This window comes from Marmota monax, unplaced genomic scaffold (assembly GCF_021218885.2).
Source record: "Marmota monax isolate L192 unplaced genomic scaffold, Marmota_monax_Labrador192_F-V1.1 WCK01_AAM20220418_F8-fsc00263, whole genome shotgun sequence".
In the NCBI taxonomy this organism is placed as follows: Eukaryota; Metazoa; Chordata; class Mammalia; order Rodentia; family Sciuridae; genus Marmota; species Marmota monax.
In genome coordinates, this window is record NW_026693408.1 from 1660946 (window position 1) to 1685731 (window position 24786).

At 46.6% G+C, this 24786-nt stretch overlaps 1 protein-coding gene across 1 annotated transcript; it reads left to right on the forward strand.

The window, feature by feature from the left end:
- The first annotated feature begins 284 nt into the window (after nucleotides 1-284).
- Grm6 (glutamate metabotropic receptor 6) lies at nucleotides 285-13595 on the forward strand. The gene is made up of 10 exons (XM_046457096.2): nucleotides 285-791; nucleotides 3635-3851; nucleotides 4183-4318; nucleotides 5403-5557; nucleotides 6590-6730; nucleotides 6837-7037; nucleotides 8752-8897; nucleotides 8985-9608; nucleotides 12166-12477; nucleotides 13203-13595. Exons 1-10 carry the CDS (start codon nucleotides 285-287, stop codon nucleotides 13398-13400), a joined length of 2637 nt encoding a protein of 878 aa, XP_046313052.1. The 3' UTR covers nucleotides 13401-13595.
- The last annotated feature ends 11191 nt before the right edge of the window (nucleotides 13596-24786 follow it).

The following is a 24786-nucleotide window of genomic DNA, read 5'->3' on the forward strand; positions in this document are numbered from 1 at the left end:
GAAGATGGGATGTCGGGCAGGGACAGAATTGGAGGGGTGACGACAGTGTTTGGGCAAGAGGGTTCATAATCTGGGTGGAGGCAAGGAGGAGAACTGGGAAGACTGGCTGAGTTGATTGCCCAACTGGCTCAAACAAGATCCCTTGTGCGCCTTTCCTTTGTGTAGGGCCTGGGGCTCCCTCCCTTTTCCCGGACCCTGGGTGTGTTCTTCTTCCAGGTCTCTAAGCTTTCTTCTGTGCGAACGTGTACTCTCTTCAGTCTTTTTCTTCCACAGTCCCTGAGCCAATGGCGCGGCCCCGGAGCGCTGGGGAGTCACTGCTGCTGGCGCTGCTGCCGCCGCTGGCTTGGTTGGCGCAGGCGGGCCTGGCGCGCGCCGCAGGGTCGGTGCGCCTGGCAGGCGGGCTCACGCTGGGTGGCCTGTTTCCTGTGCACGCGAGGGGCGCAGCCGGCAGGGCGTGCGGTCAGCTGAAGAAGGAGCAGGGCGTACACCGGCTCGAAGCCATGCTGTATGCGCTGGATCGCGTGAACGCTGACCCGGAGTTGTTGCCTGGCGTGCGCCTGGGCGCGCGGTTGCTGGATACCTGCTCTCGGGACACGTACGCCCTGGAGCAGGCGCTGAGCTTCGTGCAGGCGCTGATCCAAGGCCGTGGCGACGGCGAGGAGGCGAGCGTGCGCTGCCCTGGGGGCGTCCCTCCGCTGCGAGCTGCGCCCCCGGAGCGAGTGGTGGCTGTCGTGGGAGCTTCGGCAAGCTCGGTCTCTATCATGGTTGCCAATGTCCTGCGCCTGTTTGCGGTGAGGGCCACGGGACCAGTTCTGTTCCCAGCCTCTGTCTCCCATTCTCACCTTTGGGGTGGCTGATGCCTTTCTTCCCTTAACTTCTTTCTGGAGGATTCTCTGCTTTAATCCTTCTAGTTCACACAGATTCAAAAGCTGTTTCAAAGAAACACTGCCTGTTGGGACAGCCCCAGGCCAGCATCAGATCACACATCCCCTCCAGCTCCTCTGTGTGAATTAAGGACTGACAAGTATGCCCCTTCCTCCAGAGGATGCAGCCTGCTGCCTTGGGTCAAATTGGCTAGATGAAGGCAGCTGGACTTCAGTCCCCACTTGCTTCAGAGTCCTTGTTTTGTGCTCACCCTGCACATCTGTGGAAGGTATTCCTGCCTTCTGGGCCTATTGGAGCGCTCTGGTAATGGGGAGCCTTGTGTATGCCCTTCTTGCAGAGGAGCAACTGGGACATAGCCCTTAGCTATCCAGAGGGATGGATAGGCCTGAAAGGTCTAGCACCTTTCTCCTCTTGTTTGATCATTATTTAAATTTGATTTCAAAAGTCTGCCTTTAATCCTCTTTCAAGGAGCCTGTGACTGTTCATCTGCAGTGCCCTGCCATGCTAGGCCATGTGGGCCTGGACTGGCCCTGCATTGTCATCTTTAGGGGAACTGTCCTCTGCAAGGGGCAGTATGTTCCCTGTAGTTCTGGGGGACAGAGATTGGGGCCATAGAAATCAGGGATCTGGGGGCCTTTGGCATCAGAATTTGGGGGCTTTCTTTAGTAGCCATCCTCTGGGGATTATGGGATGGTTTTACTAGGGATCTGTGCAGGGAGGAGGGCTTTGTCCTTCCATGTTTCTGTGAGGGGAGGAAGGAAGGTTTGCTTCTACCTGCCTAGAGGAGGAGACTTCTGTATCTTGAGAGTTTTTGGTTCTGCCCAAGGGAGTGTCTATTTCTACCATGCTGGGACTCTTGTCATTTGCTTACATTAAATCCCCCCCCCCACTTTGGATGGCAGTTTTGATGTAGAGCATACAGACACACCTTCTCTTCCACATGGAGAAGTTGTGTGGCTACCCAGGATTTTTTTCCCCTCTGTGTCCCTGTGGACCTTTGTGGCTATCCCCAACCCTGCCTGGTGCTCTGGTTTCTTTTCTTTTCCCTTTCCTTTTTTTTCTTCCTTCCCCTCTTTCTTTCTTTTTGTGGCATTGGGGATGGAACTCAAGTCCTCATGTATACGAGGCAAACGCTCTACCACTGAGCTATGTCCCCAGCCCTTTTATTTTATTGTGAGATGAGGTCTCCCAGAGTTGCCCAGCTGGCCTCCAACTTTTGAGCCTCGCTTCAGCCTCCTGACTACCTGGGATTATAGGTGTGGGCCACTGTACCTGCTGGTGCTCTAGTCCCCCATCCCCTTCCCCTCTAGGTCAAGTGCAGAGATCTCAAACTCAAGGACCTTCAGGGGTCATGTGGGGGCTGTAGTTGAGAGAAGCAGGACCGGCTGTGCCTAGGGCCCTCTGCTGCCAGCTCAGCCCAAGACTGAGGTTTGGCAGCAACTTCCTATTTTCAGACACCCTCTCTGCTTGCTTGAAGTTCACAAATAAATAAATAAATAAAATTAAAAATAAAATTTAAAAAATTGTAACCGTGGACCAAAGACTGTTTTGCAATTCTGGTCTAAAAGACATGCTGAGGTATTTTGAGCTTATTCCAAAGCCACATTACCGTGGTCTCAGGCATTTGAAATTAACTTCCAGAAGAGGGTTTAATCTGTATGGGAACATTGTCCTGAAGGTAGTATTGAGGAGTTCCCAGGGGGCCTCTCTCTGCCCCATTTCTCTGATTCCTCTTTCTTATTTTTCTGTCTCCTTGTCCCTCCCAAATCTGTTCTCACTCTCTTTGTCTCTCTCCTTCCCTTCCTTCCTGCCCGTCCTTCCCTCTTTCCCTGTCTGTTCTCATCCTCACTCTCCATTTCCCCTTCCTGTACTGTCTTCCCACCCCACACTTTCTGTCCTACTTTAAACAGCCCTTCCTTCCAGAACCTCCTCTTTCCTGACCTCCACACAACTCTGTCTTGTTCCTGCCCTTCCCAGGTGTGTCTTTTTTCTTGTTCCCTCACTCTCCTGAGTGCATTTTTTTTAATGTGGTCTGGCTCCCCACTTTCAGCCAGCCACTCTCTCCTTATTTCTGTAGCTGTCTGCCTCCTGGCTCCCAGCTCCTTTCATACTTGCTCCCCAGGTCCCACACTCTTGCCCCTCCTGAATGGGCTCAGCTGGCCCTGTAATCCCTGCTATTAATCGCTCTAATGCACTCAGATAAAGCCCAGTTTCAAATGAGCCCTCTGTTAGGCTGGACACAGTTGAATCAAACAGCCCCCTCCAGCCCCTGTCTGTTTTGACCCTCCTGTGACTGCCACCTGCACAGACCACCCCTTTGTGGGAATTTTAAAAAATGCTTTCCTCTGTGGCTGACAAGGATGCCCCTTTCCCCAGGTAGGTGCAGCTGTGTGCAGCACCTGGATTGGTTGCAGGTTGGATTTCACCCTCCAATTCACCTGGCTCCCATATCCATGTTGAGGACAGAGCCTGCACACTGTCTACGGGATCCTGCTCAAATCTCTGAGCCCTCTTACCTTTCATATTGCATCAGGTCCAGTGACAAAATTTAGCCCTTGCCCCATACCTTCTGGCCTCTCTTGGTGGACCTCAGCTCCCTACCTCAAACTTTCCCTATGCTACCAGTGTCCCCACTGGCCTCCAGAGCCCTTCCCAAACTGTGTCCCATGCATGTCCTGAGTCCCCATTACCCTCCCTCCCTAGGGTTACTGACCTTCATCCACAGCGCAGCTGTCCTTCCTGCCTCCAGATACCCCAGATAAGCTACGCCTCCACGGCGCCAGAGCTCAGCGACTCCACACGCTTCGACTTCTTCTCCCGAGTGGTACCACCCGACTCCTACCAGGCCCAGGCTATGGTGGACATTGTGCGGGCACTGGGATGGAACTATGTGTCTACTTTGGCCTCTGAAGGCAACTATGGCGAGAGCGGTGTTGAGGCCTTTGTGCAGATTTCCAGGGAGGCTGGTGAGCTGGGGGCAGGGAGGTCTCAGGCATCAGGATGTCTATAGAGGTCTGAGCCAAGGGCCATCATATGGGGAACTGGGTCCCTGGTGGGGACTTGGCTGTGGTTACCCTGGAGGGCACTCCAGGTGGGTAGGTGTCCTTGTCCTTTGTAGGACTCAGCATCTGCCTTGTGACCTGCTAGGGAGGGCCCAGACAAGATTTCACCCCCCCAGACCCCTCAGCCAGGCCCCTGGGTGCTGTGTATGCCACATACACAGTCATATGCAGAGGTAGCCAGGTGGGTGTGTGGGTGGGTGGGGTAAGAGCTGACTTTGGCATCCCCGACACCCAGGGGGGGTCTGTATTGCCCAGTCCATCAAGATTCCCAGGGAACCAAAGCCAGGAGAATTCAACAAGGTGATCAGGAGACTCATGGAGACACCCAACGCACGAGGGATCATCATCTTTGCCAATGAGGATGACATCAGGTGGGATGGGTGGCACATGCATCACTGTTTTTCAGGACCCCTCCTGAGGGTCCTGCCCCTTGTTCTTATTCATCCCCTGCCACTCAGGCCCTCCTTCCCTTCCCTTTCATTTTATATCCAACCCTCTCCATGCTTTTTCTGCTATCATCTCTGAGTCTGGTGTCCCCAGAGATGAATAAGGCTTGGTCTGGGTAGAGATGTGCAAAGCTTCATAGAAAAATATGTCTGTTTTTACCATTCACCATGGGAGAGAGAACTTGTAGACAGACTTAAATACAGAAAATGAGCTATCAAGGACAGAGCTCTGGGGGCAGGAAATCACAGACCAGACCCTGAAACCTGCATGGCCCAGTGCCAGCAGGGGAGTCTTCCTTCAGCCTAGGAGGCTGGAGGTGATATTGGTGGAAGCATTAGTGGAGGGGATTAGCTTCTGTCTGGCCTTGATTTTCTCCTGGAAAATTTGTAAAGAAAAGAGGTCCAGTTAGCACAGTTTTGGAGGCTTAAAGTACAAACAGCATGGTACCAGGTCTGGTGAGGGTCCCCTGTGCTGCATCACATTTTGGCAGATGGCTAAGAACGAGAGAGAGAGAGAGAGAGAGAGAGAGATATTACATGGTGAGATAGGAAGCCAAACCGAGGGGAGGAGCCAGGATTACTCTTTTCTAATAACCACTCTCAAAAATAACCAGTGTCCCAAGAGAACTACTCAATTCCTCCTGAGGGTGAAGCCCCCAATAATCCAGTGATTTTGAACTAGGCCCCCTCTAAAAGTTCCCACCACATCCCAACTTTGCCACACTGGGGACCAGGCTTCTAACACATGAAGTCTCTGGGGACACATTCAAACCATACCCAAACCATAGCACCCTCTGGGGCCAGTGTGAAGTGGATTATAAGGCGCAGAGCCAGTGGGCAGTGTGGGAAGCCCAGGGGAAGTATCCTGAATACCCTGCACCCTATTTTCCCTGATTAAACAAGGGCCCAGTGAGTTACATGGAGCAGGATAGAGAGAAGGGAATGTGACAAGGGTTAAGATGGACGGGGGTGCTGGGCCCTCGCTTACCCCCAGCTCTGTTTCTACCAGGAGGGTCCTGGAGGCAGCACGCCAGGCCAACCTGACTGGGCACTTCTTGTGGGTTGGCTCAGACAGCTGGGGATCCAAGATCGCACCCATTCTGAACCTAGAGGATGTGGCTGTGGGGGCTATCACTATCCTGCCCAAAAGGGCCTCCATTGACGGTGAGTCCAGGGATGCTGCGTCCTCCCCATCATCCCTTCTCGGTGACACTCATTACTCAAATCTGTATAGTAGGTTCCATAATCAGATCCTGTTAGGATTCCCAGATCCTATGATTCTGAGATTCTGTGACTATATCCTTCTAAGCAGTGTTTGAATGAGATGGTGTATGAGGAAAGGAACATACCACTCTTTGTACAGGGTGAAGAATTCTGCTTTTTTTTTTTTTAATTTGGTGTATGTACTTTTGGTTTTACCAGATATTCTAAATTGAGGGATGGTGAGGATGCGGAATGTACTGTCCTGTTGATCACAGTGATGAGGCCTGCCGCCACACCCCCTCACATCCCATCTGTGAATATTTGGATGAATCCAGCAGGGATGGTTCACTTTACAACAAGGTTGCTTATTTCCCCAAAGAATGAATTGAAGATGTCTCAGTGATGTGCTTTAAGGCTATATTATGAAACCCAGCCTCTGATGAAGGATGAGCCCTGCTTTCCAGAGGCTACTGAATTTTTGAAAGTGTACATCTTTTCACCCTTTCTTTTACCTAGCATGCAGTTAGTTGCAAGTGACAAATTGGACTGAGAGTGGTTTTAGCAAGAAAGGCATTTCATCACAAGAAATCTGAAAATAGTGATTTCATATGTAACGCATGAGTCAATAGTGTTCTCAAAACCCTGGGCTCTGTTTACCTTTCCATTACACCCTCCTCTGTGGTTACTTTATGTCTTTGTGCTTTTGGCTTCATATTCACAATATAGATTCTGAAGGTCCACCCATTACATATTCACAGCATCATCCTAACCTAGAAAGAAGGGGCAGGGATAAAATCTTTCAAGAGGTGAGGCTCTGAGTTTGTATCAGTATGCAAATTCTACCCTGGAAGCTCCAGGGGTTTTGAATTCACAGTCTAGAACTTGGTCACATGGTCACTCCTGGATGCAAAGTGAGCAAGTGGTAAAGGGACACAGGAGAACCATGACTGGTTTAGTGGTCACCGCTCTCCTTTCTCTTTTCCTCGCTCTTAGGATTTGACCAATACTTTATGACTCGCTCCCTGGAGAACAACCGCAGGAATATCTGGTTTGCTGAGTTCTGGGAAGAAAATTTTAACTGCAAACTGACCAGTTCAGGTAGCCAGTCAGATGATACCACCCGCAAATGCACAGGTGAGAGCTGCCCAGGCAGGACTGGGAGGGTGATGAGGAAGAAGGTGGGAGGCCAGGGCTGGTGCATGGGAGCCAGGCACACTTCCTCTGGGCATCCCTAGGACAGGTGAAGAACGCATCGGCCAGGACTCTGCCTACGAGCAGGAGGGGAAGGTGCAGTTTGTGATTGATGCCGTGTACGCCATTGCCCACGCCCTCCACAGCATGCACCAGGCACTGTGCCCTGGGCATATAGGCCTGTGCCCAGCAATGGAACCCACTGATGGCCGGACGCTGCTGCAGTATATTCGAGCTGTCCGCTTTAATGGTGAGTGGGAGCCCGAGCCCTTCAATAGTGAAGGAAGCCAGCTGAGATGAAGTTCTCTTCAGGGTTGGGGACAACTCAGGATGGAGGGAATGGAAGAGGCAGAATGGTAGAGTGGAGTACTGAAGAGACTAGAGACTTGAACCAAGTACTAGTCCCCACTTTTTAACCATTCTCCTTCCCTAGGCTTTAGCACCCTCTGCCCCAGTTTGCAAAATTCAGATGTTGGAGAATTTATCATGCGTTCTGCTGGGAACCTTCAGTTGGGTTGTGTAAAACCCTCCCCTCCATTACACAGAACTCAGAGACTTTTGGAGTCGTGGGCCTTAAATGCTGCCCCAGCTAGGCTCTGAGCTGCTTGAGCATAAGGCATGAATCTGACATGTCCCCTGGAGCCAGCAAAGGGCTTGGCACATGTTCAGGGCTCCAAATAATGACTGTGAATAGACCCCAGTGGACTCAAGCTGTGTGTGGTCTACAGGTAGAAAGATACTTCTGTTCAATTACTGTCCTTCATAAAATCAAAAACTCTGTTCCTCCACCAAATATTTACTGACCGTCTTTTCTCTGCCATGCTCCTTGCTAAGGAATTCAACTTCATTTTCCTCCAGACCAGCTCTACAAGCTGGTAGAACAAGCTTCTGAAAGAAGTAAAGCTGATTGTTCACATTGGGACCAATTTCATGGTGTTACTCAGACTTTGTACAAGTCATCCATCAGTCCAGATAGACACACTTTTTCTTTTCTTTTTAGATTATGGTAAAATAATATAACAAAATTTACTGCCTTCATCATTTTTAAATGTACAGTTTAGTAACAAAATATATCACATTGTTGGCAACCATAGTCACCCTCCATCTCCAAGAACCCTTTTCATCTTGCAAAAGTGAAACTCCATACCTGCTAAACAACAGCTCCTCATTGCCTGTCCTCTCCCCCCACAACCACTGTACTATTTTGTTTCTGAATTTGACTACAGTAGCTACCTCATATCAGTGGAATCACAAACGTATTTTTGCATTTGGCTTCATTTAGCATAATGTTCCCAGGTAATATAATGTTCCCTGTTGAAGCATGTATCCAATGTCCTTCCTTTTTCAGGATGAATAATATTCCATTGTATGTATAGACCTGTTTCGTGTATCCAATTCACTCATCTCCAGACATTGGATTTCTTCCATTTTTTGGATATTGTGGGATAGGGCTGCTGTGAACATGGATGGACAAATAGCTCTTCGATTCCCTGCTTTGCATTTCTGGGGTACATACCCAGGAATGAAATTGCTGGATCACATGCTAATTCTATTTTTAATTTTTTTTGAAGAATTACCATACTGTTTTCCATTGTGGCTGCATCAATTTTCATTCCCATCAAAAGTGCACAAGGGTTCCACTTTCTACACATCCTTACTAACACTTGTTATTTTCTGTTTCTTAGTAGTAGCCATCCTAATGGGCATGAACTAGCATCTTGTGTTTTTATGCTGCTTGGATCCAACACAGGGTCTTGAAAGTGCTGGGCAAGCACTCTACCACCGAGCTATGCCCCAAACCCCTTGTGGTGGTTTTAATGTGAATTTCCTTGATTAGTGACGTTGTGCGTCTTCTAGGATCTTGTGAAGCTCTTTCTTCATCCTGGCCGGCCCTCAAGGACTCGCCAGGAGGCGGAATTTCATGGGCTGGAGAACCAGCTAAGGATGACAGCTTGTCTCTCCAGGCAGCGCGGGAACCCCAGTGATGTTCAATGAGAATGGAGATGCGCCCGGGCGATACGACATCTTCCAGTACCAGGCAACAAATGGCAGTGCCAGCAGTGGCGGGTACCAGGCTGTGGGCCAATGGGCAGAGGTCCTCAGGCTGGACGTAAGTGGCGCAGACCAAGGTCTGGGAGTAGGTGATGGGCCCTTGATTCCTGGCGGTAGAGGTCACTGGCCTGTTTCATCTATCCAGGTGGAAGCCCTGCAGTGGTCAGGCGACCCACGCGAGGTTCCCATTTCCCAATGCAGCCTCCCCTGTGTGCCGGGTGAGCGTAAAAAGATGGTGAAGGGTGTTCCCTGTTGTTGGCACTGCGAGGCCTGCGATGGGTACCGCTTCCAGGTGGATGAGTTCACCTGTGAGGCCTGTCCCGGGGACATGAGGCCCACGCCCAATCACACCGGCTGCCGCCCCACGCCCGTGGTGCGCCTGACCTGGTCCTCCCCTTGGGCTGCCCCGCCCCTCCTCCTGGCGGTGCTGGGGATCATGGCCACCACCACGGTGGTGGCCACCTTTGTACGGCACAACAACACCCCCATCGTCCGCGCTTCTGGCCGCGAGCTCAGCTACGTGCTCCTCACCGGTATCTTCCTCATCTATGCCATCACCTTCCTCATGGTGGCAGAGCCAGGGGACGCCGTCTGTGCCGCCCGCAGGCTCTTCCTGGGCCTGGGCACCACTCTCAGCTACTCCGCCTTGCTCACCAAGACCAACCGCATCTACCGGATCTTTGAGCAAGGGAAGCGCTCGGTCACACCCCCGCCTTTCATCAGCCCCACCTCGCAGCTCCTCATCACCTTCAGCCTCACCTCCCTGCAGGTGGGTCCTCAGGCCTTCACCCCTGTGACAGGGAGGATGCACTGGGGGTTGGGCTGCGGTCTGTCCTTAACCTTAAAAAAAAAAAATCAGAGAAATGGTGTTTCTAGAATCACTCTTTTCCTTTGGCTCCAGTTTCAAAAACAAATAAAAAGCTGGGGGGAGTGACACGTGCCCGTAATCCCAGAGAGTTGGGAGGCTGAGACCGGAGGATCGCAAGTTCAAGGCTAGACTCAGCAATTTAGTGAGGTCCTAAGCAACTTAGTGAGATCATGTCTCAAAATAAAAAAATCGAAAGGGACCAGGGCTGGAGCTCACTGGTAAAGCACCCCTGGATTAAATCCCCAGTACAAAAAAAAAAAAGTAATTAAATAGTTAAAAACCACAAGGGGTAGAGCCCTACTCTGAGTATTCTAAATGAAAACAACTCATTTTACTGCTCAGTCTTGGAAGAAAAAATGGGTCAGTAAGGTGAGGAGACTGAGCATCCAGCTCTTTTACTGAAGAACAATGCCATGATTTTGATAAATTGAATGTGCTCTTCCAGAGTTTGGCTCACATTATGAAAATAGGGTAAAAACATACATGACTGATTTTCCCGAAACAAAGACTGTGTTTCCTAAAGGCAGTTACTTCTGCTCAGTTCACTGGGGTGCTAGAAAAGAGAGGCCCAGGGACCAGTGTTTTACTGTGGAGCAAAATATTTAATTCCATTAAATGGCTGGTATTTCAAGATGTAATGAGCATTAAAAATGGAGTTCCCATGGGGTTTTCCCTGAGACAGTTATATTGCAGCACTGGGCATGACTCTCCTCATCTGGAAAGCCTTGGATACTTCCTGAGCAGAGGCACGTGGCTTGGGGAGGTGGATCAGGTGCGACATGGCAGACCCAGCCAGGCTCTGTGTTACCTCACTCAGCTTGTTTTGACATGACATATTCTCTACTGCAGGGGAGCCCTTCTCCCTACACAGCTCTGCATATATCATGTTCATTTCCACCCATGGCCTTGGTTAATGTAATTCTCTATGCCTTGAGGGTGTGCCTGTCTTCTTCCAGATCACACACCTGGAGCTTCCCCTCCTCAGTCCATGATTCCCCTCATCCACAGGATAGAGATGCTTACACTACATTCAGTGTCCCCCCAGACCCCAGGATCATTTGCCTAGTTTCACCTCTTTGGACTCCCCACATTACATCCCCATTTCTAGAAACAATAGATTTTTTAAAAGAGCCACTCCTTCAGCTTCACTAGGCATTTCTACCAATAAGATGGATGTAAAATAGTATCTAATTGTTCCTTTAATTTGCCTACACCTAATTACCAGTACACTGGGCCTTTGGAATTTCCTCTTCTGTGATTTGCCTGTTCCTATCCATTGCTTATTTTCTATTATTTTGTAGGACATCCATATAAGTAAGTACAGGGTGAAGATTTGTTATGAATTATATGGATTGCAAACCTGGTAAGGGTTTGTTTTGGTTGCAATTCCTGTGCATCACCAGCCTTGGGTTTTTGATGTGATCCCCACCCCCACCAAAAGCCATGTTCTAAGAGGAATATCCACGTTGCTTTCCTGGACAGGATCTGGATTTTATTAGCCCCTTGTTTATGGAGTTGCTGCCATTGAGATAATCACAGAAAGGTGTTCCTTCTGAGTGGACAAATTATTAGAAAGTGTCCCTTCTCCTGGGATGCACAGCATGACATTGGAGTGTTAGCTAGGTTTCAGCCCCACCTGCCCATCTGATCAGGCACTCTTGTGTAGTGAACAGCCTGCATGAACATATGCACAGCCTCCCCAAGGTCTCACCTTTATGCAGCATCTTAGCTTCTGCTCCTTAGCAGCCATTGGCTCAAGGTCATACCTCCTGCCAACATGAAGGAATTGAAATTCCTTGTTCTGACTCTGATACTATCCAAGGCACTTCAGCATCAGCTCACCTTCTTACCATTCTCTTGCCTGTGATGAGCCTGTATTTTGAGGTATGCATTCATACATAATTTCATGATATTTTGTCCAATAGTTCTCTGGATTTGGAGAAGAAAGTGGGTCCTCAGGAATTAAGTTTATCCTGTTGCTAGATGTGGTCAAGCTAGTATTTTTACATCTGTGGAATGGAGATAATGCCTATGTGGGACCTGTGAGGAAAGAATACCTCTTTTGGGCCTGGTCCTAATTGGTAACACCTGCACCAGCTGCTCCCCCTCTAAGATGGCACTGTGTCCTAACAACAGATTATGAGGTCCATTCTGTAAATGGAGAAACTGAGGCTGAGAAAGATGATGTGTTCAGTACTTTGAAGGAACTCAAGTAAATGGCATTGATAATGGTTAGAGAATGTCAAGTTGCCCCTTACCCAACACATACCCTCATATAGCCCTTCTTTTGGTATGTCCCCTCCTGGACTGCTCTCTCTTCTTCATGGTGGTTTTCTTGTGCCTAAGCATCTACTCAGTAGTCAGGAACTTCAAAGGAATACTAACCTGCCTAAGACCTAGGTTGGGGACTGGGCCAGGTGTGTCTGATGGAGGGGTGTCCCTGACCCTGTGTTGGCAGGTGGTGGGTGTGATAGCATGGCTGGGGGCCCAGCCCCCACACAGCATTATTGACTACGAGGAACAGCGGACGGTGGACCCGGAGCAGGCCAGAGGGGTGCTCAAGTGTGACATGTCGGATCTGTCTCTCATCGGCTGCCTGGGCTACAGCCTCCTGCTCATGGTCACGTGCACTGTGTATGCCATCAAGGCTCGCGGTGTGCCTGAGACCTTCAACGAGGCCAAGCCCATTGGCTTCACCATGTACACCACCTGCATCATCTGGCTGGCTTTTGTGCCTATCTTCTTTGGCACTGCCCAGTCAGCTGAAAAGGTAATCAGGCTCCCCTAGTAGATTTTGCTGTCTTGTTTGTTTCCTGTCAATTGAAGGGCTTGACTGTGCCAAGAGTTGGGCCCCCCATCTGGATGTTTCATGATTTGAATGATTTCTTGGTTGATTCATTCATGTACTTAAATATTTACTCATTAGTTTTTAAAATATCCCTGTGCTTGTTCATTCAGCCATCCCTCTCTTGTTCATCCATTCTTCTAACACTCTTCTTAACTACATTCTTCCTAACTTATTTTTTTATTCCGTTTCTTCATGCACTTTATACCACTTAACACAATCTAATGGTCCATTTCCTTGATCATTGATTCATAAATTTGGTAGAATCTTTGTTCACCTGTGTTACCCATCTACTTGTCCATTTGATCCTTTATGTATGCCCTATTTATTCATTCATTTACATATTTGGAACATGCTGTTTCCTTCATTAACATATTCAAGCCCTTTTTAGGCATAGGGACCATTTTCCCAAGTGTGTCTCTAGTCTTAACAACCCACTCAGCCTGCTCATTCACCTTCCTTCCTGCTACACCAGAGCCACACTCTGCCTGCCAACTTCTTAATGCCACTGGCCTGTGCTTCTGCTGCCATCCTGTCCTAAGCACTCATTGTCATTCACCTCCAGGCGAGGTGGAAACAGATGTTGGAAGGGAGAGGAGTTGGGAGAAAACAGGCCTGATTCCCATCTCATTCCCTCCTCCATCGCTTAGATCTACATCCAGACCACTACACTGACTGTGTCCTTGAGCCTGAGTGCATCGGTGTCCCTCGGCATGCTCTACGTGCCCAAGACCTACGTCATCCTGTTCCATCCAGAGCAGAACGTGCAGAAGCGGAAGCGGAGCCTCAAGGCAACCTCCGCTGCGGCTGCCCCACCCAAGGGCGAGAACGTGGAGAACCCCAAGTAGCAGGGTGGTGGGTGAATGGGGCTGGCTGCTCTCTCTTCTCCTCTGCCTCCCACTTCCTAGTGGGAGCTGTAGAGTCTGGGTCCACAGTGAACAATCAGAGGCAGAGAGTTCATGAAGCCCATACCCAGCATGGATGGGCTGGCCTTAAGAAAGAACTGGAGCCTCACTTCACGTTTGAGCTCTGCTTTTCTATGTATGTTGGCTTCCTGCAGATCAGACTTTCTACGCAAGGTAGGAAATAGTCCCTGACAGAATTCTACCTCTAGAGAGGGACTAAACTCACTCTCTGGTTTGAAGTTCCGAGATTATGATTAAGCCCCGGGGCTTGGCCCAGTTTGGGTGAGGTTTCCACTCCTCAAACAACCACCGTAACCTGAGGACTGCGCATTGCATAAGACCCTGTCAATCCCAGGATGAACTCCAGGGTTGGAGTTAAGGGGAAGCAGTCTCCAATGAGAGGACACCTATGGGTCTGTACTCGGCCTGAGTAACTTGGGCTCCAGTAATACTCTGCTCCTATAGAGGGACAAACCCTGGGGAGAGAGGCCTGTGAGCAGAGATGGAACTGCGGCAGACAGCAAAGTGAGCCAAGAAATTGGTGCACACTTCCCGTGGGATCTTTTCCCGTGTACACTCCCTTAAATTGCCCAACCTTAAGAAATTCCAGTGCACTTCTGTGGGTTAGTGGTGTGAGGAACAGGATGGTATTTGCTGCCCTCTGATGGCTGTGTGGGGTTGTGTTCAGGAGGTCCTGCTTGGGACCAATGACAAGAGTTGTCTCTAGGGTGAGGACTGATTGCAAGCACATAACATAGGATGAACACAAACATGTTTCTTTCCCAATATTTTCTGGGAGGTCGTTTTGGAAAGGTGAGCATGAGGAGTGGGGAAGAAGATGCCTGGAGTACAAGAGACATGAGCGTTTAGTTTCTGATACTGTTTAAAAACAGCTGGGTTTCAGTTATGGAACTTTGTTTCCCTGGGGGTAGAATTTACATGTATTAAGTTGACTTTGGTTTACCATGGATTCTCTAGTATTTAATGCCTGGAACTAATTTGTCCACACTAAAAAACACTTCATGCAGATTCTCTGATGCACCATGAGTTTTGACCTTGGGACTAAGTGATTCTGCGTTCTGAAATTAACAGGGCTTCTCTTCAGAATAACATTTCAGGTGTACAGATTCTCCTTTCTTACTTTTGTTGTGTTCCATAGTGTGAATTATGAAGTTTCATTTATTGCTGTCAAAATTCATTTTGTAGGACTTCTTTCCTGTGTGGGTTACCTCATGTGTGATGTTTTCTTGGTAAGATCTTTGATAGGGTTTTGTTTTCCTATATTTTTAGAGTAAATGAGCTCTGATCTCCAAATGAAGTTTTCCTCAACTGTTTCTTCCAATATAAATTCTCTGATGGACTGAGTTTTGACTTCTAGTTTTTTCTTCCCCTGATATTGGGGCACTTTGTCATTGAGCCCTTTAATTTTTTATTTTGAGACAGAGTCTCACTAAGTTGCCAAGGCTGGCCTTGAACTTGAAATCTTCCTGCTTCAGCCTCCTGTATACACTTTAAAACATGTTTTTTTGGTGAGGTTTTCCCCATTCTAAACTCTGTGACTTAAAGTTAGAATGACTTCTTAGTAAAAGTATTTTCATGTTGACTGCACTTTTAGAATTACTCCCCAATGTGAGATGTTTCTTATTTATTCTGGCTTCTGGCCAAAGATTTTCACATACTCCTCACCGTCATCCTCCCTGGCTCTATGATGGTAATTGTTTTTTTTTCCCTAGGTGCTGGGGATGGAACCCAGGATCTAGTGCATGCTAGACAAATGCTCTACTTGTTGAACACTGAACAATGCCCCAGTCCCTGATGGGAACTCTCTGAATGAGTTCTCGCTTCCTCTGTGGGCTCTGTCACATGCAGTTTACTTGCAGGTTATCTCCACAACATGAACTATTTTGTGTACTGTGGGGCATCCTCTATTATTAAAGGGGTTCTCATATTTAGTACATTCATGGGGTTTCTCTCCTTTCAGAACTCAATGCACTTCAAAGGGATAATTTCTATTAGAGGGCTTTTCCGTATTCAGTGTATATAAAATTTCTTCCTTTCATCTTTGTGTGTGTGTGTTTGTGTGTTTTCACAGGAGGACTGACAACACCATAAAGATTTCCCCATAGTTTTTTGCTGCCTAGTTTTGAATTCCCTGATGTTCAATCAAACTAACTCCTGAATAAAGTTGCATTTTTTTTCAAAGTATGGTTTCCCTTCTGTTGAATAAGAGCTGAGTTATAACCTGAAAGCTTTTTCTTATCATTGCCCTTGAATTATTTCTCCCAGGTATAAATTATGTTCTAGTGAAAGCGGAGTTTTGGATTAGAGGCTTAGTCCATATTTATCACAATTAGGTTTTTCCTCCAGCACGAGTTCTCCAGGGCAAAATAAGATTTCATCTTGATGCCAACTTTACCCACCATAACAACTTTATCTAGGGTCCTGAGAGCTTTTTAATATTAATTATGTTCTTAGACTTTCATCAGTGTGAATTTTGGGACACATTTATTACACAGTTTTGTCACATTTATTGTATTTTTTGTTCCTTTGAAATTTTTATATATTGAAGTCTCTTTTATGAGGGCGCTAATCCCCTTCATGAGGGATTAGAGCCACTTTCCTTGACCTAATCATCTCCCACAAGAATCACCTCCTAACACAATCACATCAGAGGTTGGGATCTCAACACTGAAATTTTGGGGTGACACAACATTAAGTCTATAGCAACTGCGGTGGAGGATACTAACTAGTCCTCTGCTTCCAGTATCTGCCCCCTCTTATTCATCCTACATATGAATCAGAATAGTTGTTCCATGGCACATGTTGCTGTGACCAATTGCTGTAGTCCCAGTCCTCTCCTAGCACCACAATCTGGTTGTGATTCATTCTAATATTTAGCTATACTAAAAAAAAAAAAAACCACACAGAAATAGCAGGAAGGATACTTTAATCTAGGGGATTCTGGCCCCAGGTATAGTTCACTGATATAATATGCTGGATTAAGTACTCTCAGGTTATTCTACCAAAGTTCATGAATATTGAATTAATTTGTAGTGTCAACCTCTGAGTTATTTTTCCCATTGTGATTTGACAGGGGAAAATCAGTCTCCTTTGCCCCTGCTAATCTATACTTCCTTAACTCAGCTTTCACATCTTGAAGTCGTATTATATGATGGTTGAGACTTCTTGAGATCAACTCCAGCTCTGCTGCTCACTAGCCAGGTGACCATGGGCAAGACCATTCACCTCTCTCACAGTTAGTCAGCTTCCTTAATGATCCCTGCACAGATGCCCCAGCCACCACTCTCACATATCCCCTGACTCCCAGTTCCACCACACATCATGCATGGAGACCCCACTGATTAATCAAACCTCACAGCTGAGCAGGTCCAGGACTCAATCTCATACCCAAGGGCTCCCTAATCACAGACTCCCACTGACTGCTCATTCATTACTATTCCATAAGTATCTTTGGGTGCTTATTCAGTGGACTAAACAGAAAAAGCTTATTTCCTTCAAGGGACTTAAACCTTAGTCATAGGGACAAAGAATGAACAATGTACAATATGAATTAATAAATCACATAGTATGTTAGAAGGGGACCAGCACTGTGGAAAACGGAACAGAAGAGTAGCCTAAGTAGATGAGAAACTAGAGGGACAGGCAGCAAGTTTGACAGTGTCCAGAGGAGGCTTCAGTTCAGAGGTGAGGAGTCATCCATGGGGATCTTTGGGGATGGGGGCATCCCGCAGATGTAGTAGTGAGTGCAGAATCCCCAGAGTCGGGGTATGCCTGGTGTGTTTGGGGATTCAACAGAGACTGGATGGCGTAGGTGAGGGAAGGTGAGATATCAGTCATGGTTCTCCAGAGAAATAGAACCAGGAGGATCTACCTATCTACATTCTATCTATCTATCTATCTATCTATCTATCTATCTATCTATCTATCATATCTGTCCATTTTGTGCTAGTGTAAGAGAATATTGCAGACTGGATAATTTATAAAGAACAGAGGTTTATTTCTAAAAGTTCGGGGAATTGGGAAGCCCAAGGTTGAGAGGCCTGCATGTGATATGGGCTTTCTTGCTGCCTCATCCCATTACAGAAGGAAGAGGGCAAGAGGGTGACCACAAGTGGGCTGAACCCATCCATTGATAACTGCCCCATGAGCACAATAATGGCATTAATTCAATATAAGGGCAGAGCCCACTTAACTTAATCACCTCTTAAGGCCCCACATCTCAACACTGTTATGTTGAAGATTCATTTTCCAACACATGAACACATTCAAACTAATGTATACACATAATGTAAAGTGATATCTTTTAAGAAATTGGCTCACAATATTGTAGGAGTTGGCAAGTCTGAAATCTGTAGGGCAGGCAGAAGACTGGAAGCTCAAGCAGGAATTGATGCTGTTGCCTGGAGGCAGAATTTCTTCTCTGGGAAACCTCATTTTTTTGCTGCTGAGGCCTTCAACTGATTGGATGAGGCCTACCATATTATTAGGCATAACTCCTTTGTCTTAAATCAACTGATTGGAGATGTTAACCCTGTAAGGTCAGGCAAGAAGCAGCAACCAAAGGAGGAAGATTTAAAAAGGCCACTGAACAAGGCGTTATTGAGACTCACTCCTGAGCGGAACTCTTATCAGACTGACAGAGTGGACAGGAGAAGGGTCTGAGGAGAAGCCTGGTGGCGGGGGTGGAGGGAAGGGGGGCCGCTCCACAGGACTGGAATTTTATGGGGCTTACGACAGGAAGGGAAGGGCTTGGGACAGGAAAGGGATTTTTAGAGTCCCTTGTCCCAATGGAGTTGGTCAGGGGAACTGGCTGAGATCCAGGATTGGCCAGGAGACCTGCTGATTGACAGGCAGTACTATAGGTGCCAGATTGATGTTTCTTTCACGCCAGAGGGCTGCTTGGTGCTTTGTTCCTAAGTCACCACCAACAACCTGACAAACCTCATCTATAAAACACCTTCATAGCAGCACCTAGATTAGCATTTTATTAAATAACTAGGTGCTATAGCCAAGCCAGTTAATACACACAGACTAACATATGAGGAAATGGGAACATATGTGCAGTCCCCACAGGCCATTATAGGTATGGGACTTCCTTTTACTGTGAGATGAGGAAACATTGTAGGGTTACACTGGAGCATTTTAAGAGAGGAATGAAATGGTCTGACAAATTTAAAGGACCACTTTGGCTACTGTGTTGATAATATATTAGAAATAGGCTTTTATGTGTGTGTCTTTTCTGTGTATATTACATGTGGAGTTGTATGGCACATTCGTTCACTGAAACAACCCTGTTCTCATTCATGCCTGCAAGGTGCATTTCAGAAACCTTTTTTATGTATGTCTTTAAAAAATGTCTTATAGGCAGAACCATAGAGCAAACACATTCATCCATTAACATGCACTGTCCCAAACAAGTATACACTGATATTTTTAGGAACATCTGATATAGTCTTATATTTTGGGAAGAAGATAAAAAGAAAGAGAGAGAAGGTGAGCAAAAAACTTCTGTAAGTCAGAGAGACCCACGAGACTCCATCTGCCTGGGGAGCTTTCCTGGGCCTTGGCAGAGGGATTTGTCATGAATCCGAGACGTTTGTTGTCCCTTGGTGCCTATTTGTAAAGTAATAAACCTCTTTATGTAACTTGTGAGTGTTCTGTCTCATCAGACTCAGGCAAGTAACCAGTACACAATGGGCCTGCTTTGAAAGTATTCTATTCCATTTTCTCATTGTACATACTACAATTACTTGCTAATTATTTGCATTTCTTTCTTTCTTTTTTCTTTTTTTTTTTGTGGTGCTGGGGACTGAACCCAGGGCCTTGTGCATGCTGGTCAAGCACTCTACCAATTGAGCTATATCCCCAGTCCTATTTGTATTTCCTTTTGGAATACCTGTCTTTCCCACTTAATGCTCATGAAGGCAGTAACTATATTCGTATAAACCACTGTATACTCTCTATGGTGGCCATTATATATTAAACAATCTCCCATTTCTATATTTCTGGCCACTAGGCTCAGCTTTTCTCTTTTAGAACACCTCCAAAACAGGCATTACTACCAATAACCTTCTCATCTAACCAGGGCCCAGGACTTGCTGTGGTTATCACAGACTGTGCCCATGTGACATCACAGGGCTATGGTGTCAGGCTCAGATATGTCTGTGAACCCATGGTTTCTGGACTCTCAAGGTTGGAAAGACACCTTGAACTCCTTCCACTACGTTAATCTGGGGCTGAAGAAGGTCTTCTTATGGAAGAAGTATGTGGTGTGCAAAGCCAGGCTCAGAAACACAGTTGTAAGACTAAGGACTCACCACACAGTCTCCCACTCATGAGCTCCTGTTAGGGTCTGTAAACAAGTCAAGATGGCACATGGCATTTTGCCAGAGGGAGGGGTTTGTGAAGTAACGCCAGTGAGCCATTAAGTGTGGAGATTCCTTATTGGTTGACTGCTGTATCTAGTTTATGTTAATTAAGATAAGCTGTGTGGAATGTATATATACCCCTCCTGTCCTACAATAAAAGGCTCCCACTCCTGCTGTATCAATGTACACAAGTTGCTCGTCCCCCCCCCCCCCCCCCCCCCCCCCCTTATTTTGCTGCTGCTGGACTGCGGCAAGCTCCACCCCAACATCTTAAGCCAAATGGCTCTTTAATGTGGCCTACAACACTTCATAAAAGAGGTGCCCTAGAGCTATATCATCTGGAGTTTACTCTTTGATTCATCATTTACCAACTGTGTGACTTACAACAAATTTCAAAGTCTTCCATTAATATTTGAATTTTTTAAAAAATTGAACATTTTATATTATTTCCTGTATATAACATTTTGACATCTTAAAGAAATCATGATGGCTGGGGAGAGACTACCCAAGGCTGGCCAGGTGTGTCTTCAATATGTAAATTAACCAAGCAGAGCCGCACTGTAGAGGCAATGTTCCTTGGCCTCAATCATCCAAGGACCAGGAACAAGGCAACCAGAGAGCACTCCTACTCCACTGTTGTTCAAATTAGGAAATCCTAAACCTTTCTCCCTGCCCTGCCTTGCCTTTGGCTTAGAAGCCAACAAAGGCTCTGGCCTAAGGCTTTCCCCTCTATCTTGTCTTCTGACTCTGACACCCCCCCCATCCCCCCCACAGTGTTTTTTCCATTTGGCTGTGCGTTTTGAGCCAGGCCTGCCTTAATACACCTGTGAATATATTACACTTTGTTTTCTTGAGCCTGTTCCCTGTCTCCTCCTGTGGCTACATTTGATTAACTGTCTTATAAGAGAATACAAAAAAGGATGGTAGGAATAGCATTAAGTGGATTACTATGTACTTACACAGGACCTGGCACAAGGCATGTCCTCAAATGTCAACTGCTATCCCCAGTGATGGGTGGTAAACTCTTTATATCCATAGCCTGAACACTATAGTTTCTGGAACCAGGTAGAAACAGATGGTTATTTTGGGGAGACAGATTGGCCATTGAGAAATAAAAACACTGAAAAATATGACTTCTAGTCATGTTTTAGTGATATCTAACCAGATAACCAGGAAACAAAAGTACAACTTTTGTAGACCACTGAGTACTTTACTCATTTTATTTTCATAAAGACACACTGATGAATAGTTGTTCATCAACAATTTTTTTGGGAGGGATATCGATGTGTGATACACAGAACACAAGGAGTATGTTAGTACTACCAAATTCTGGTACTTGCAGGGAATGATAATTAGCAAACTGAGAAATACAGAAGAGATGAGAAACAATCAAGCCTTGTAAATTTTTCCCCTTCACAAACTGGTATAAAAATACTGAAAGTGAAAATATTACCAAAAATATATTTAGTGCTATTAGGTTGGCCAAGGAGAATGGAACACCTCAAGCTAGACAGAGAAGGTGTCTCTGTCTTTGTTTCCACATTGTCCTGCTAGCTAATCCAGTAGTTTATGGGAGGGTAGGAAAAAATGCAAAGGGAAAAGGAAGGAGAGGAATTAGACAGCAGGAGGCTCAGGCATTGCTAATGTTTGAGTGAGTTAAATTGTTTTCTCTACCAAAGGCATATAGTTTAGTGTTATTTTGTTCTAAGACTCTGAGGCTCAGGCACAGTCTGAGTCTGCTTTAGAGTCAAAGAGCCATTTAAAAAGCAGTCACTGAAGGGCTGGGGCTGGGCTCAGTGGTGCAGCGCCTGCCTCGCATGTGTGAGGTGCTGGTTTCAATCCTCAGCACCACATGAAAATAAATAAATGAAGATATTGAAAAAAACTAGACAATTAAAAAAACAAACAAACAAAAAGCAGTCAGAGGAAGGAAACACTTCAGGGACATGCTCCTGCCAGAGGTGGGTGAACTTAGAGGGGTAGGGAGAAAGAACCCCATTGTAAAATCAGTCAGGGGAGATGAGGAAGACCTGAGAGAGGAGGATTAGAGGAATTTGAGAAGGGAAATTTGCTAACAAGTCTTCCCCCAAAGAGCAAGCAGTTTTATGGCTGTTCATGGGAGCCCATAAACATGAAGAATAAACAAGTCTAGATATGACTCCCCTTCTCAAGTCTTTCTGATGGAATTGCCCACTGGGCAGCTTCGAAGGAAGAGAGGAAAGTTCTCATAGGGAAGGTGAGTCCTGGGTCTGCTTCTCTTGAGATGGAATGGTCACATGTGTCCTGGGAACTGTCTTTGTGTACTAGGTGGAGAGGTAAAAGAAGGTGGGCTGGCAGCTGCTGAAGATGGCACATTACTAGCTAGAGACCTCTAAACTCTCAGGGTCTCAATAATGGTCCTTTACTTCCTGCCACAGTCAGGGTATCTACGTGGCCAATTGACTAGAAAAGCAAGGATGGGGTGAACAGCTCTTCCTAGCACTCCCTGCATGTGTTGGGTATAATCTGGCTCAGAAAGGGGCAGAGAAAAGTGTGGTGAGCCGCTTCTGCCGCTTCTGCAGATTATGGTCACCATTACAAGATGACGCTGGCTCCGCTGTGGTCTGTGACAAACAACTTCTTATCTGGGAAAGTTGGCACATGATTTTTCACCACCCTGTGAGAAAGCTCCACGCGGCAGTTTTGCATTGGGGCTTGGGATGCTTTATTAAGGCTGGGAGGGGCATCAGAGAGAGAGAAGAAGAAATATCAAGGGCCTGAATAAACTGCTGAAAGAAGATTCCTGAGTTGCGTCTTCCTTGCGGGCAAGGGGTCGCGACAGAAAAGTTCTTCTGAATAACTGCTAAAATCTTGCATGCCATGCAGGTCAGCTGGCAGAAGAGCTCATGCTGAGGAACTCTGGGTTCTTAAAAATGCACGGTTATGGACTGAGTCAAAGATAATGCTGGGGCAGATTAGAATGCCTAGGTGGATAGCCATACTACCCCAAATTAGAAAAGTAGAGAATAGTGCTCAGGCAAGGGTGATTCCCTTAGTCAAGAAGCTCATACGATAAACTGTTAATCATACGGAATATAATAAAGCCACTACCAGGCAAGCACTATTAACCATAAATATATTCAAGTTGGCTCAGGAATATCAAACAGGCCACTTAGTTACTTTGTGGTTCCTCAAATATGGATGAATGAATGAACAGGCATCTCAGAGGTCTGATTTCAAGAAGACTCATACCAGAAGGAGGTGTACTCTGGGAAAGCAGACTGTAATCTCAGTGGAGGGCCTTCAGACTGCAGCCATTTTGATAGAATACATCTCCTGGATCTGTCACCAAGATGCAGGAGGCTCTTAACCTGGCAGCAGGCCTTGGCCCAAATACAGGCCTATGCCAAGTGGCAGTGATTCCCCTGCTTCCAACAAACAAAATGTACAGTGAACCCAGCTTAGCAATGCATTTCCCAGGGATTCAAGGCAAAGGCAGGGGAGGAGGTGGTAGTGACAGGACCAGGCAGGTCATGGAGATAATGGTACTAAAACATGGTTTTCTAGGCTTATTGTACAATCTGGAGGTGCCAGTCATGCAAGGCTACAAACGAATGTGTGTGTACCCAACATAACCCACACCAAGTAACCTCTTGAAATGCTGCTTCACATGCATGGGGACAAAGCATGAGGTGCTAGTCACCTAACAGGAGATGCCTATCGAAACACAGGTGGCTCTTTATTAGCCAGGAGCTGAATTTAGAGAAATTGGGCTTGGAAGCTGAGAGAAGCTTCTGAGTTTGTGTCAGCCTAGAGTCTGACATGATACTGAATATCCTCTTCTTTAATCTGAAGCAGAGGTGCAAAATTTAGAGGGGGCCAGAAGGTTGCCCAGAATGACAGACAACACTTCACAAACCAGGAATCTGTCCCTTTGCTTGCCAGAATTTGTTCTGTCTTCATTGTGGAGCATGTCCCAGGGTGCAGTAATACAGGTTCCTCCATTCCTTGTGGTGGAGAAGGGGAGAGTGCTCTCATAAGCTATGCATGTGAAAGTGCACAGATTTTTATCAAAAGCACTAAGGATTTAAGATGGTGAAAGAACTGTACCTGCAGGATTAGTGTGTCACTCACAATTTTGGACATGGCCACAGCCTTGGTTAGAGAATGTCAATGGTGCTGTGGACTACTTCTGGACCCATGCTATTAATCAATATATTGTTCACCACTATCAAAATGGCACCATCTTCAAAGGGGTAAAGTGCCCAGATGAAGGAAAAGAAATGCTACTTTCAAATACAAAAACAGAAATTCAAGGCTGCCTGCTTTCCTATGGACATGGAATCATTACCTTTGGAAACATAAATAAACCTGGCCAAGGACAAGGATACAGCAGTTCAGTTATTTTGGGAGTAGTTAATAGGCTCTAATGTAGTGTGGACACAGAGACTCCAGTCAAGGGAAAGAGAACTAGAGCATTTTCATAACTGGCTCTCATTTCTTATGTCAATTGCACAGTGGGAAATGGCAAGTCACAGTAGAGGTGGCTGGGAATCCCCACCAACCACTAGGTGGTTGGGATTATCATACTGGAAGCCCAGCAGACTTCTGACTGCTGTGTGTGGAACACAGCTGGAGGACAAAGGCTGCACAAGTAAATCCTCTTTTAATGGAGAGGGTTAGTGTCAAGCTGAGATCTGGAGGAAGAATTGTGGAACTCAAGAATTTTGATCAAACTTTGTCCCCTTGACTGAAATCCCGAGTTCTGAAAGTTGGATTTGGGTACACTACCCAGAATCATGGATATCGATTCTATTACTGATTCACAGTTGATTCTGTGATTCCAATCAACTAATTCAGTTGATTCTGACTCATACTGTGTAAGAGCTCAGATCATCTAGTTCCCAAGGGTGGTAGTAAGAAGTGACATGATTCCTTACCAGTTAGGAGTTAAGTTAGAA